Here is a 15534-nt window from a genome sequence, read left to right as displayed (position 1 = left end):
TTCTGACAGGCTATTTTGGGAGCCCCATACATCCTCCTTTGCCATTAGCCCAGTCACTCAGTATTGGAAGCTCACCTTCAACTCGGCTACCAGTCTTGCCACACCAAGCCTCTCATTGCAATTTCTCTATATGTTACCTACCTTGTTAATATGTGAGCCAAACTGGCTGGGTCTTGTTTGTGCATTCTTTAGGTAAAAATCTCTTTGGTGGTGGGGGTGGGGGGGAGTAGTGGTGGTTGTGATGGTGGCGATGATGATGGTGATGATGATGATAGTGATAGCTAATACAAATCACTAACTATATACTAAGCACTGTTCTTACTACTAACTATTAAAAACTTTTAACTATTATTGCTATTAGTAAGTTCCACTTTAACTCATTTAATCTTCAGAATAATTCTATGAGGTAGGTAGACTTATGAACTGCATTTTACAGATGAGACTTCTGAGAGGCCCAGAGAGGTTATCATTTTTCAGTGCCACACAGCCATCACGAACTAGAGCCTGCACTGCAATTGAAGCAGAATGGCTCCAGAGTCTCAGACGTCTATGCTGTTAAACACACTGCATTTCCTGGCCTTGTTTTCAGTTTCTTTATTGAAAGTCCTTACGGGCCAGGAAGGTAACAAAAATGAGTAAAGAGGGCTGAGTGTGAGGCGCTAGAGAGTGGTAGGGACTGAGGCGCCTTCTGAAGAGGTGCTTCTATTCCACCCCAGATGAACGGAGTGGATCATCCAAGAATGTGAGCCCAGGATTGCTGGATCTTCCCTTTTCTGCTTTTTTTTTAAGGAAAAGTATAAGTCTAAATTTTTATGAGCAATCTTTTGATTTTTTAACGTTGGCAGCTAATTCAAATGTTTAAAAAAAATAAACTGTATGTGCACATCCACGTGGACCAAACCAAACAGTTTAATTAAATCGGTTGCCAAAATTAGGGGCCAACAGGCTAAAATCAGAATGGATTAATGAACGAATGATGAAACAATGACAAGTTGAGGATTAAAATGTAGTCTTCAACAGACAAGATTTGAAGATTGGTGGACCACTTCTTTACTCTTGTCCAACAATCTAAAAATTCCTTAGAAATCCATCCTGGGCTTGCAATAAGGAGGCACAAATGGAAAGACTGAGGTTGAGGGACTCAGAAGAGAGTAGAATGAGCCAGAGGCAGAACTCCAAGCAGCCAGGCATCCCACGCACGAAGACACAGTGACTGGAGCTGCCCTTTGTGTGGGGTGGGACTGGTAGGAGAACCCGGTGAGGTTGGGCTCAGAAGCTGCCACGCAGCTGGGACAAGCTCCAAGAGGCAGCATTCAGAGGTGAATCTGTTTCTGGTCCCACAGCCTGATCTCACAAGCAGCCCATGAAGAAGGTATTTGTGTGCATATGGTGGTGGGGGTGGTCAGGAGCTCACACTGAGGCAGAGGAGAAACAGGGGCTAGACTGCAATTCAGCACTGAGAGAGAAGGCCCAATGGGCCACACAGGTAAGAAATGCTGATAGGAACGAACATGATGGTGGCAAGCTTGGAGACCACAGCGAGACTAGCGATCACAAACGAGGTGATCACTTCTTCCTATGCTTCTGAGCATAAGTGGCTTGCAGGGAGGAGTATTTTATCACTAATCATATTTAGAATTGTTGGTACATGGTGCTCTACAAAAGCAGAGTGACTTAGGTTTTGCTGTCTTTTAAATTTTTTCTATAGACAATGAACTCTTGTTATCGCTCTCATGTGGGCAGGACCACTCCCACCACACACCTCTTGGTGCCACTAAAGAGAGTCCTGGGGCTGCCCTGGCCTCCTTCCCTGTCGTGGGGAGGGAAGGCATCCGGTGATGGTTCTGCTAGCGTACATCAATCCTGCACTATCCAATCAGAAGACAGCCCACCAGATTATCACCTCTGCCAGGCGACAGCTCAAATCAGTTCAACTGCTCATGGAATCCATACCATCACTCGGTGAAAGTACAATTCCAGAGCCAGATGAAGCCAGGTGGCGTGCTGACAAGTAGGTGTGTAAGTCAAAGACCAACTTGCTTGCCATACATTTGTAGTGGACACTGGAGGCACTCTCCTTCACCAGCTAGTGCACACATCGCCCAGCTCTGGGAGTGCTGTGACTGATGACTCACCTTGACCTTCTCCAGATAAGTGCTGTTGGCTGGGGGACCAGGTACCCCACCCCATCCTTCACTCTTTAAGGGTTATGCCTTAATAAATCGTGAACAATGAACCCTGTTTCTGCTTCTAAGGAACCTGACCTAAGACACTTCTGCCACATTGAAATATTTACAATCATTGCCTATTTTTGAAGTGTTCCAGACCCTCTGCTGTCTCATGCCTGGCCTCACCACAGCAGTCCTGGCCGTGCCCCCTCCACTTGTCTGCATGGGGCACCAGAGTGAGGTTTCTACAAGGTAGACATGACTGTGCCATTTTCTCCTTAAACCTTTCAGTGATGGTCTCAGGGTAAAATCTACATTTTCCAGCAAAGCCTGTCTTGTCCAGCCCTCTCCCTACTCCCCCTGCCACAGTTCTTGTAACCCACGTCCAGTCACACAGATGTCCTAGACAGGCCCAAACAGATATGCCATTTCATATCGCTGACTTTGCCCAAGCTACTGCACTACCTGAACACCCGTTCTTTCATACTCTGCTTCCTTCTTCTGCTAGTCATTCTTCAAAACTTAGTTCAGACATGTTCTCCTCTAGGAAGTACTGTTTGAGCTTTCCCACCCTGCCTGCCCCTAACTCCCCTTACACTGAGCTGGGTTAGGCGTCCTTCCTCAGAATACACTGAATTAGACATTTCAATTGTCCATATAATCATGATATCAAGTCTTCATCTCTGCATCCTCAATACCCAACACTGTGCCTGACACATAGTAGGTATTCAATAAAGATATGTTGAATGAATAAATGCTAAATAAACAATCTACCCAAATGATACCTTCAATGCCCAAGGCAGCGTAGGATTAGTAGAGAGCATTTTGTGTGAAAACCCATTCACATACCAACACTTGTTCTGCTACCAAACGTTCTGGATTGAATGTAGCCTAAGATGGTTTGGGTAGTTAAAAGCTGGAGAAAACCTATTAAGTAAAGTGCATAAAGTCTTGGGAAGGCACTGCCAGCTGCCAGAATGTTTGCATGAAGAAAGTGGCATGCTTATCTTTTGAAAGGTTTTTTTAAATACAACATAATTATGTACAATAACTCAGTTTAATAAACTGTTTAGCTGAAATGTTCATTCTGATTACAAATGAAGGGCATTATGTTCAAAATAGCTCTGGAAGGGCCGGCCGAGTGGCGCGATGGTTAAGAACTGGCTTGGAATGCCAGAGGGCCCTGGTTTGGATCCCACATATGAGGGCCAGTGACACTGCCCTCTACAGCTAAGATGCTGAACAACAGCTCAACCTGGAGCTGGGCTGCCATGAGTCACCGGCGATGGCGTAGGCTGCAGCCCCTGTGGCAGTGGGTTGCCATGGGCTACCGTATGTAGCCAGCAGCCAGCGTGAGCGGCCAGCAGCCGTAGTGAGTGGCCGTCCAGAAGCTGGCGACTGATCTGCCTCGCCCGGGAAGAGCGCAATGATGGTGCCAACTTGGGCCAGTGAAGCAACGTCCTCCACAACTAGACTGAAGAACAAAACGACAGCAACTAGTCTGTTCCCCTTCCCCCAATTCCCCAGCACTGTTCCCATCCCCCAAAACCCCCAATAAAAATTAAAAAAAAATAGCTCTGGAAAAGCCTCTAGGAAAGTTGGTAAATTTGTGGTTTAAGAACCAAGACAGATTCCTGCATTATAAGTCATATCATTTTTGACAGTTTATTAAAACATTGTTTTCTCATAAGCCTGGTTTATGGTCCAAACAAAAAGTAATCTGTGGAGGGAAAGGAAGAAATAAAGAAAAGAAAGGAAAGAAGGAAGGACTAGGAAGTTAGTTGTTTCCTGCCACTTTGATTTTGGTAAAAATTTATCTATTCACCCATTTAAAGAAAATAGCTGTTTGGTCTCAAAATACATCGAGTGAGTGAGTCCCACCAGGAGAGATTCACCTAACAAAGGGTCCCTGAACAGACCACTTACTACTGAGAAGGACTATGTGAAGACAGGAGGGGTTGATGAGGGGAAGAGAGGAAGCACTGCGATAGAATTCTGGCAGAATGTTTTTGGGGAAATAAACATAATAGAAGAACAAGGAGCCAAGAATATATTCACCCAAAATGCAAAAGTCTGATAATACCCATTGTTGGCAGTGATGTATGAAAACATATTTTCAGGTACTTCAGGTGGGTATATGAATGGGTAAAAACATTTTGGAAAACAATTTGCATTACACAGTAACATTGAACTTGTGCTGAACCTGCAATTCCACTTCTAGGCATATACCCAGGAGAAACCCTAGAACATGTGCCTCAGGCCATATACAAAGATATACAACAGCGGTGTTGGGCACAGCCAAAAAAACAGAGTGAAAACAACCCATAGGTCCATTAGCAGTAGAGCAGATGAAAAAATTGTGGTATATCCATACACAGTAGATACTACAGCTGTGAACTATATACTATATGTATTAACACGGCTGAATCCAAAAACATATTAATAAATGAAAAAAAGCAAGTTACAAAAGAACTTACATATAGTATGATTCCATTTATATAAAGATCAAACACTAGCAAAACTAAACAATGTGTTATTTAGGTATGCATATGTATGTGTCAAAACTATTAAGAGAAATCAAAGAAATGATTATCACACAATTCAGAATAGTGGCTGCAAAGTTACTGGAAATGTGTTATGTCTTAAAACAATTGTTCATTATATATTTTATTATTCTTTAATTTGTGCAGATTATTATATATTCTTTTGTATGTAGTATTATTTGTAATTCTTAAAGAGTTGGTTTAAAAAACAGAGTGCAAACAGATGGTGAGTCAGAAGCTCATGGGAGGGTGGGAGAAGAGGGTCACACATCAGCTGAACCAATTGTTCCAGATCTAAATGTAAGGATTTCACCCAAGGACAACATGGTACTAAAAAGGAAGGGTTCTGAAACTCGCGTGCATTGGTCCCCCTATCACGGAAAGGGTTCGGTTACCTCTCTCTCTAACTCTCGCAGCTTGTACCCCCTCCTTGCTCAGTGCTGCCCGCAAGCACCTGAACTTACCTTTACCCCGTAATATGCTGAAGCCCAGTCTTTGCTCACTGTCCGGGCCTGTACTGAGGGACATCTAGCATTTGCCCGTTACTGGGTGGATTAAAATCCTCAGTGGCCCTTTAGCACCTAAAAAGTGTAGTCCCCGCTTTCCTTTGCCACCATGTCTTTGTACATGCTATTTCCCTGCCTGGAGTGTCACCCTCACACCCCACCCCCATGGTGTCCTCTTAGATAACCAGATGTCACCCCCATAGGAATGAGGACTTTCCCCATCTCTCCAGTCACTTCTGTGCTCCCTCTTCTGGGCGTACACTGGACCCTGTGTGTGCCTCTATTATAGCACTTAGCAATTGATGTGATGAATTGATGACATGCCCCCATCCTCATTAGACTCCAAGACCTTCAGGATCAGAACACTTGGCTATGTGTGTCTACTCTTTTTACCATGGGTGGCATTCAAAGTATCAACCAATCAGGACTTCACAGGCAATACTCAATTAAAATGAATATGAGGCTGGAACCCCATCCTGCAGGTGCCTCCCCCACCCCCACATTGCTAGTTATTAACAACTTCGTTCCTGAATCATTGGGAGGTGAAGGGAAGGCAGGAGAGGGGCCAGGCAACTGGGTTGGAGGGATGGGGGGTTGCTCAGGACAGTATATATTTCCCAACGAGCAGAGGCGTATTCAATATTTTAACAACTGGTATGGCCATTCTATCTCAATACCTAACAGCACAATATCCAGCTTCATTATGTCCCTAGGGACAGAAAGCATTGTGCCTGGTAATAGGTATGTAATAAATATTTACTGAATATTTATTTATTTAATAAATAAATATAAACAAGACATACCTTAAATTACAACTGGAATCATGAACTCTTTTCCCATAAGAAGGAGGGGGAATCTGAGATCTGGCTTCTATGGTCACTGTCTTTTGTCTTCCCTGCCTCCATTTTCCCACTTCATCTAAAAACAGAGATTGGCTAATGGATGGGCATGACATCCAAGTTGGTCCAATAAAACTCAATCCTTAGACTTCTGTTTAAATACCCGCAACTGCTCTGGCCCCTCAACCACCCCTGGTGCCAACAGTATTTGGAGCTTCTGACAGCTGTCTTGCCACCATGATGAGGAGCCTGCTGAGAAAGAAGCCTGCAGAAAACCAACATACGGGGAGGGGCCAGTTCCTGCAACCTAATTCAAACTCTGGGACCCAGCCATCCCTGAAGATTCATCTTGCCCCTTTCAGTTAAATGACCCAATAAATTCCCTTTCTTGCATATGATATTTTGACCTGGGGTTTTTGGTGTGTGTGTGTATGTGTGTGTGTGTTTCCTTTGTAACTACAATTTCAGTCTAACTCAGCTAGAAAGATAATCTTCCACTAGGAAAAATGCAAATCTAAGTTTTTACATATGTGAGTATCTCTTAACTTTTCCCATCCTATGACATTTTGGTAGTGCGTTTTGGAAACTCACCTTTCACCAAGTAGAACATTCGATAGATTTATAAATGAGGGAAAGTCCGGGGTGTTCATGACAGGATAGGCATGGATGGGAATAAGCAAAGTGTCATCACCCTGAAATTAATGGGAAAAAAGTCAAGTTTACCATACCGAAGACTACAAGTTTTAAACTTGTAGACACGTAATTTCTTATTTTGTTTTCTATCATTAAAAAATATTTCCAGAAAAAAAATCTCCTAAAAGAGCCTGAGTGCTTAAATATACCATTTAAAATACTGAGTTTCTTCTGGGGCCTGCCAAGTGGCTGAGTTGGTTAACAGCGCGAGCTCTGAGCAACAGGGTCACCGTTTTGATTCCCACATGGGCCAGTGAGCTGTGCCCGAGCTGAGCTGCCGCTGAGCTGCCAACAGGTGGCAGGATGGCTCAGCTGGTGAGAGCACATGCTCCTAACAACAAGGTTGCTGGCTGGACTCCCACATGGGATGGTGAGCCACGCCCACCTGCAAAAGATTGAACACAGCACCTTGAGCTGAGCTACCCTGAGCTGCATCTGACAGCCAGACAGCTCAGGGTTAGAGCTAGTGCTCTTAGCAACAGGGTTGCTGGTTCAACTCCTACATGGGATGGTGGGCTACACCCACCTGCAACTAAGATTGAACACAGCACTTTGAGCTGAGCTGCCGCGAGCTGCCAATGGGCGGCCGGATGACGACTGGACTTGGAGCTGAGCTAGCTGCGCCCTCCATAATTAAGATTGAAGGACAACAACTTGGCTGTTCCTCTTACCCAATTCCCCAATAAAATCTTAAAAAAAAAAATACTGAGTTTTCTTCGCTATAAACAAAGTGTAAAAAAATATAAATATATTTCGTTGACATAATATTCACTATTATTCGGGAATGCTAAAGGTAATGATGCCTTCGTGTAGACAGGAAGACAGCAGTGTGTCTGTTTCTATAGTAGAAAGTTATAGGGAAACACAATTGTTGGTGGCCTGAGAGAAAGAGAAACCAGCACAGTATCAGTGGACCCAGACTGCTGATTAGTAAACAGTGAACTGGAAGAGGGGCAGGGGGCTGCTTCTAGTCCTGTGTAATGTATACCCTTAAGCATGACCTTTAACCTCTCCAGGCCTCATTTCTGCCTTTGCCAAATGGGGATAATTCTGCCGTTCCTTACAGGTGTTTTTGAGAATTAAAGCAGGTGACAGCCTTAAAAGGTGAAAAGTGCCACATAAATGCAAGATATCACTAGCATTCCTATTAAGCAGCAGAAAACGCACTGGGGCGCACTCTGTATGACGCCTGGGCTAGGGATTTTTGTTCTTGGTACACAGAATATTCCTCCTGAAAGCCATATTCTAGTTTTGTTTTGGTTTTTTCTTTTTAAAAATTGAAACTTGTTTGTTACTAAAGCATACTCTACCATTACAGTTTTGAAAAATTAAATTTAATTCACCTTAAGGTTTCTCAACTTTTACAAGAGTTGGGGCTGGAATATAGAGCAGAGGCAAAGGTGGAAATTACAGTTTTAAGAGAAGGATTGACAGCACAGAGATGTGGCTCTGGCTGAAGGCCAAAGGATGAATTAGGTGACCTAGAAAAGGCTCATACGAACTCACACAGCACAGCCATTGGGAGTCAGGCCACACAGGTTACCACCGCCCTGTAGACCCCCAGGGCTGCCTCTGAGGACATTCCCACACAGGATACCATCCAGTCCTCAATGTTTATAAACACATCTGTGGGCTGTTGCTAATTTTTTAACCTAGCACTTAAAGGAATGTGTTTCAGTTATTTGAAAAGCCTTCACCAACTCCCACACACGATAAATGAGGTTTTTAGGCCAGGGCAGGTGGGAAACTTGCAACAAACAGTGTCTCGTGACTCTGCCCCAGTTCTCAGAAGTCTAATGAGTCACCAGCTGGGACCCATGTCACAGGACAAGGACCCTCATGCCACGCAGACAGGCTGAACAAGGAACACAGGGCTAAGAAACTTCACAGTACTTGTCAATCCATCTCTCTTTCTTCTTCCCTTGAGGATATTAGTTTTGACACCACTCCCTAACCCCAAAAACCTGATTTTAAAAAACTTACCTTACAGTGAACACGGATGCAATCATAATAGTATCGCCACTCATCTGGTGAGAATGTAATGGTGACTGTGAGGGACAAACCAGGGACGAGGTGGTGTTCCTAGAAGAAAAATGGGCTCCTATTGGTACAACCCCCAGAGCACACAGGGAGCAAAACTGAGGTGACAACACTGCATACCCGTCCCAAGCTGACCTGTGACACAGAAAACCACAACCCAACAAAGAACACCAGGGGACAACAGGCCATCAAACAATGTTTACCTTTTTTACATACTTGATCTGAAAGTATTTGGTTTGCGGGGGTAAGATATGAACATGTATGTCATCATTGGAAATGTTGACCAGATGCTAGGAGAGAAAAAGAAGCATTCAGAATAAACACACTGTTTTATCTATTTGCATATTCATGTCCTCATTTATTTATACCTCATCTTGTTCCAAAAGGGATTCAAGAAGACACAATGTATTTTTTAACTTTTCAAAAGATTTGAAATCTATCATATGCCATTTAAAGAATGATAAAACAAGCACAACAAACACCATTTAAAGAATAAATACGCCCCATGTGCCTTCTATGCCTTGAAGTCCTTAGAGCCTGCCCCTTGCCCCGTGTCCCCCAAGGCCCATATCCTCCCCCAACAATCCTGACCGGTTACCCTGTGTGCCTTCTTGTTGAACTCAACTTAGTCCTGTGACTCAACTAAGCTAAAAAGCCAGCCACCAACCAACTCCCACAGTTTCTCTAATTACATGCCACTGCTACTGGGGCTCCGAGACACGTAGGCAGTCAAAAAAAATGGGAAAAAGAGTGTGGCTGAGGCAGCCTCCAATCCATCTTTGGGGCAAATTAAAAACCTCAAGGTCAGGCGTTCTCTGATGGTAATAGGAGGCCATCCTCATGAGAAAGGACAACTCGCTGGATCAATTGACAGAGTCTCTGAGTAAAGGTGTTTTTCCTTCCTCTGCCTGAGAGGGGAGCAAGATCTTTGGGTTCTGGGGATCCGGACTTCACCTGGGCCAGGGGATAGTTAAAAGGCCTTGGTTTCCATAGTCTAGGCCGGAGGCTGGGCTTGTCACTGGGCCCACTGCCTGAGGCCTCACATTCATCAAAGCCCTAAATTAGATTTCAGAAATTATTTCCTGGTGAGGTTACACTGGTGTTTGCATTTGTTAAAAGTTCTCATTTATCACCTGTGAACATTCGTAAAGTACCACGATTTTTGTGACCCAGTTTTGGCATATCTTCTTTTTTTTAATATGTTAAATGCCTTAAAAAAATAAAAAATAAACATAGTTACCAAGGCCTCTCTTGATATCCAAGGGGCCATGCCTAGGAGCAACCTTGGTGAAGGTGTGCACTCCTGGGGCCCTACCCATGAGAGCAATTGGTTCTTCCAAGAGAGCCCGGGAGGACAGGTATGCTGGGACTCAGGATGTCTGGAGCCTCTGCCCAACACACCCGAAGCCCTGGGGTGGTGGGACCTGCCTGGAGAGGGAGAGTAGCCACTCAGCCCCAGGTCTTGGAAGCCTTCACAAAGAGCTCTGTCCCCATGCTAGTCATGGAGGGAGGGCTGTTAAAGGAGTGTTTAGAAAGTGTATTTTAAATTAATAATAAAAGTTTATTTGAAAACATAAGAAAACATGTGTAACTCAGTGTTACCCTTGAGGAGTGCCTAAAATCCTACCCTGTCTTCCAATTTTGGGGTCAGTAGATGTCCCCAATCCCTCCAAGATCTCTGTTGCCCTGGGGGCTGAACCTCTCCTGCCCCTGGGGGTCCTCATGATCTTGATGCTACTACCTCCACAGGGCACCACATGCAATTCAGCCCTTGCTTCAGTTTTTCAGAACTGTCCCCTGCAACAAACAAGCAAAAAACCACCCAACCAATGGATTTAAAGGATTTTACTCACGATTTACAGGAATTTCCCAAGTATTGCCCACACCTCTCCACTCTCCCTCCCATCTCTGCTGCTCACAGGCTCCCTTCCAAGTCCCCTCAGGGGAGCCCAGTCTTCCTGTCTACAGAGCAGGACAAAATCCTCTCCTTGGGGTCAGGTCAGTAGGGGCTAACGTTTAACCCCAAGTACTTACCATGGAATTTTCCCAAACACAACATTTCAGACTCCAAGTTGGGGATCTTTTAACACCTCCTTTCAGTGGCACGGCTTCTCAAAGAAGGTTAACACTTACTTAACCCGGGGACAGGAGGACAAAATTCAAGCAGCCCTATAAGTTCTTTAAAGTGTTTTTATCTTAAAATACGTGTTGGTCATGCATTTTACTCTAAAATTTCCCTCTATAATGCATTCCTCCAAAACGAGAGAGTAAACGTGATGCTCCAGAAAGATGCACTGTGTTTACACCGGGGCTTCACCTCTCCCCACCCTCACACATGGAGGACGGGCTGCTGGGATTCATGGCCCCAGTTTTGAGACCCAAGATCTTGGGAGAGGCGGGTCTCTAATGGCTGCAGTAGGGAATTGAAAATTAATACTATTATTTCAGAAGGCCTGAAGGAACTGTTAACTTATGTATGATAAGGCTGTATAGGCTAACAACTTTGTTTTGGGCTGGCAACAACATAAGTTTTCTTATGGGGAAAATGATTAATTATGTACTTAACAAATATAGTTTCCCAGACAAAACCTTGCTGCAGAGGGAAAAGAATTTAAGAGGTCTTGGTTTTGAAAACACTAGACACAATTATTTCAAATTGTAAAGTACAAGGTCTAACAATTAAGTTCGCGAACTTATTGCAACGATGTTACTAACCTTTTTCAATATCAGAGGGATTATTCATTATGAATTTGTACCAACTGGACAAACAGTTAACCAAGTTTACTATTTGGAAGTGCTAAAAAGGTTACATGAAAAAGTTAGACAACCTGAACTTTTTGCCAACAATTCATGGCTCTTGCGTCACAACAATGCACCAGCTCACACAGCACTGTCTCTGAGGGACTTTTTAGCCAGTAAACAAATAACTGTATTGGAACACCCTCCCTACTCACCTGATCTGGCCCCCAATGATTTCTTTCTTCACCTGAAGATAAAGGAAATGTTGAAAGGAAGACATTTGATGACATTCAGGACATCGAGGGTAATACGATGACAACTCTGATGACCATTCCAGAAAAAGAGTTCCAAAATTGCTTTGAAGGGTGGACTAGGCACTGGCATTGGTGTGCATAGCTCCCCAAGGAGAGTACTTCGAAGGTGACCATAATGATATTCAGCAATGAGGTCATGATATTCAGCACTTTTTCTAGGATGAGTTTGCAAACTTAATTGTCAGACCTCGTAAATCAAAACATTGATTTCAGTATGAATCCAACCAACTAAAAGGCTTTCTAGCCTTTAACCAGTTCTGGATCATTCTCAAATGTTAATGAACAATTTTTCCTGGTTTTAAACCCACATTCGGTCATTCCATTATTGAACAATTTGCATAGTTTCCTGTAGTAAAACCAAGATAAAAGCAGAGTTGGATTTTCCCCCTTGTTGGGCAAGAATCTCAAGGTAATTGCCTTAAGTTTCTGCTTAACTTTGTTGATGGAAACAGGAGACTTGCTCTCCCAATAGCTTCCAGAATGTTATTAAGATGAAATCATTTTGTACTTTTATCTATTTCTGTTTGTTTTAATGTCTGATAGAAGCACTATGATTGTTTAGACTTTACCCTGTATTTATTTGGAATTACTGAGTTTCTGCCAAGTCACTCATTTCCAATTGTGGACCCTGAGAAAGAAGACAACTACCAAGAAGGGCTCCTGGTGGTAAACTAGGCTCAAATTTAAAAATAGAGCCTAGCGGCCATGTCTAAACAGGGGCCACTCATGCAAATTGGACTTCAGGGAGGAGCCTGAACTAAACTGCCTGTCTCCTTCACTGAACTGCTTGGCTGTACTGTGTTCCTGCCATTTGAGCCAGCCCTCATAAGGAGTTCCTGGAATTGTATTTTAACCAATAAGACTGAGGCTTTTCCTGTTCATTTGGAGCTGTGCAGGTATATCCCCATCAGCATCTATACTGACCAATCAGAGTGGCTCCATTCTGACCCATCAAGAAAGTGCCTTTTGGATCAATCAAACTTTGAAGATTTGGAGCCATCATTTGCATGAGGATGGACCAATCAGGGACCAGGGGCAGGGACTTCTCTCTATATAAGTCAGCTACCCTCTGGCTTAAGGAGCACACTTCCTCTTTCCACTGAAGACAGAAGACTGTGTTTTCCTGGCTGGAGCTGAAACACTGAAGAAGTCTCACTGGACCAGACAAGAAAAGCAGCACATACCAGACTGACACAGAGCAGGGTACCATGGAACAGAGCAGGGCAGAGTGGAACACAGCAGAGCGGAATGAACTGGAGCAGGTGGAGCGGACTGAAGCAGAGCAGAGCAGTCTCTCTCCAAGGCCACCTCACCCCAGGGCCACCTCACAGCCGTGCTGTTCCACAGCCATGCTGGTTCATAATTGAGCTGTTCCACAGTTGTGCTGTTCTCACAACCGTGCTATATCACAATTGAGCTGTTTGCTCTGAATAAAAATTCCTTCTTCACTGTACCCCAAATTGGGGATTCCTGTTGGCATTGAATCGGCACCAGTAACCATTGGTTGACACAATAAAGTGAGTTCAATAACTTCACAAGTGTGTAGTGAGTGCCGTCTGTGTGTTAGACACTGTGCTATACAAAAAACAGAGAAAGCTTCTGTTCTTCAGAATGAAGCTTGTACCTCCCTTCAAAAATCCTACAATCCAGGTAAACCAGATTGCACTCCAGTCTCCAAATATGCTACATGCTTGCTTACTCTGAACCTCTCACCATGACTTGCTCTATGCCAAGAATGTCTTATCCCCACTTCTTGCTTTGCTTTTGGACTATTTCAAATGGCTTCTCCTCCACAAGCCTTTTTTACATCATGACCAGTAAGCTGATGAAAAGATGTTCCAAATCATTAGTCATTAAGGAAATGCAAATAAAACAATAGTGAGTCGAATGGTGGCCTCAAAAAAATATGTCCACACCCTAATACCTGGAACCTGTGAATGTGACCTTATTTGGGAAAAGGGTCATTACAGATGTTATTAAGGACCTTTAGATGACATCATCCTGGATTATCCTGATGGACCCTAAATCCAATAACAAGAGTCCTTTTAAGAGATAGAAGAGAAGAGGGCCGGCTGAGTGGCGTGATGGTTAAGAACTGGCTTGGGACGCCAGAGGGCCCCGGTTCGGATCCCACATATGAGGGCCAGTGACACTGCCCTCCACAGCTAAGATGCTGAACAACAGCTCAACCTGGAGCTGGGCTGCCCTGAGTCGCCAGCGATGGTGTGGGCTGCAGCCCCTGTGGCAGTGGGTTGCCATGGGCTACCGTATGTAGCCAGCAGCCAGCATGAGCGGCCAGCAGCCAGCATGAGCGGCCAGCAGCCGCAGTGAGCGGCCGTCCAGAAGCCAGCGACTGATCTGCCTCGCCCGGGAAGAGCGCAATGATGGTGCCAACTTGGGCCAGTGAAGCAACGTCCTCCACAACTAGACTGAAGAACAAAATGACAGCAACTTGTCTGTTCCCCTTCCCCCAATTCCCCAGCTCTGTTCCCATCCCCCCAATTCCCCAATAAAAATCTTAAAAAAAAAAAGAGATAGAAGAGAAGACACAGGAATCAGAGGAGAAGGCCATGTGAAGATGGAAGTTGAGATTAGAGTTATGCAGCCACAAAACAAAGAATACTGTAAACCACCATAAGCTGGAAGAGGCAAAGAAAAGTTCTTCCCAAGAGCTTTGGAGGGAGCATAGCCCTACTGACTCCTTGATTTTTGGACTCTGGAATCCAGAATAATTTTGTTCTTTTAAGTCCCCTAAACTAGTAATAATTTGTTATGGCAGCCACAGCAAACTAATATTTTGCTCCTTGATATATATCCAAGAGGACTGAAAATATATCCATACAAAAACATGTACACAAATGTTCACAACAGCATTATTCCTAATAACTCCAAAGTGGAGACCCAAATGTCCATCCATGGACAAATGAATGGGTAAACAAAGTGTGGTACCATCCATACAATGGGATATTGTTCAGCCATAAAAAGGAATGCAGTATTGATACATGCTACAAGTTGTATGAGCCTGGAAAACATTATGCCAAATCAAAAAAGCTAGTCACAAAAGACCACATGTTCTATGATTCATTTATATAAAATGTCCAAAATAGGCAAATCTATACCAAAATAAAGTAAATTGTGGTTGCCTAGGGTGGGGGTGAAGTGGGTGGGGGAATGAGGAGAGTGAGGGAGCTGGGGATGGGTAGTGAATTGTTTATTTATTATAAACAATGACTATTTATGAGTGATTATTTTAGATTTATACTACCATAATCTAGACAGCAAACCTAACAACCAGGAAAAGTAAGCTCCAAAATGTATTATTAACCTTGGTCTTTGATGCCATGTTCCAGGAAATGTGTCCATGTAGGTTGTTGGGTGAAGTACCTAGCCAGTTTTAAATCCTAACCCTTTTCCTGAGAGGAAACACTTGGCACCTGAGAGATTCCCCTCCTGATCGATCCTCTCTCTACCCACTTCAATGCATATGGACTCGTGAAAACTGCATTCTCTGTTCATTGGGGATGGCCTGATAAAACCTAGCCCCACTTCCTGAGAAGCTCTACCATTTCTGTTTCTTCTAGTGATTTTCTTCACTCTGAGCAGTCTAACAGGGCCAGAGGGTGACACCACAGACAAAGCCAGAGTCTCAGAGGTCTCATATGAAGAGAGCTCACCTCTGCCCACTCCAACAC

At 43.9% G+C, this 15534-nt stretch overlaps 1 protein-coding gene across 1 annotated transcript in view; it reads right to left on the bottom strand.

Moving 5' to 3' along the window:
- CFAP221 (cilia and flagella associated protein 221) overlaps positions 1-15534 on the bottom strand; it is a 112537-nt gene that overhangs the window by 87780 nt on the left and 9223 nt on the right. Inside the window, exons 3-6 of the mRNA XM_019629251.1 lie at positions 10417-10493; positions 8993-9079; positions 8733-8831; positions 6648-6748 (exon numbers count right to left, since the gene is read on the bottom strand). Coding sequence (XP_019484796.1) covers positions 6648-6748; positions 8733-8831; positions 8993-9079; positions 10417-10493 — 364 coding nt within the window. The remainder of the gene's footprint in view (positions 1-6647; positions 6749-8732; positions 8832-8992; positions 9080-10416; positions 10494-15534) is intronic.

The sequence above is a fragment of the Hipposideros armiger genome, unplaced genomic scaffold, assembly GCF_001890085.2.
Source record: "Hipposideros armiger isolate ML-2016 unplaced genomic scaffold, ASM189008v1 scaffold_833, whole genome shotgun sequence".
NCBI classification, from domain to species: Eukaryota; Metazoa; Chordata; class Mammalia; order Chiroptera; family Hipposideridae; genus Hipposideros; species Hipposideros armiger.
The sequence above is the reverse complement of the archived record's forward strand: the minus strand, read 5'-3'. Positions and strand labels throughout refer to the sequence as shown.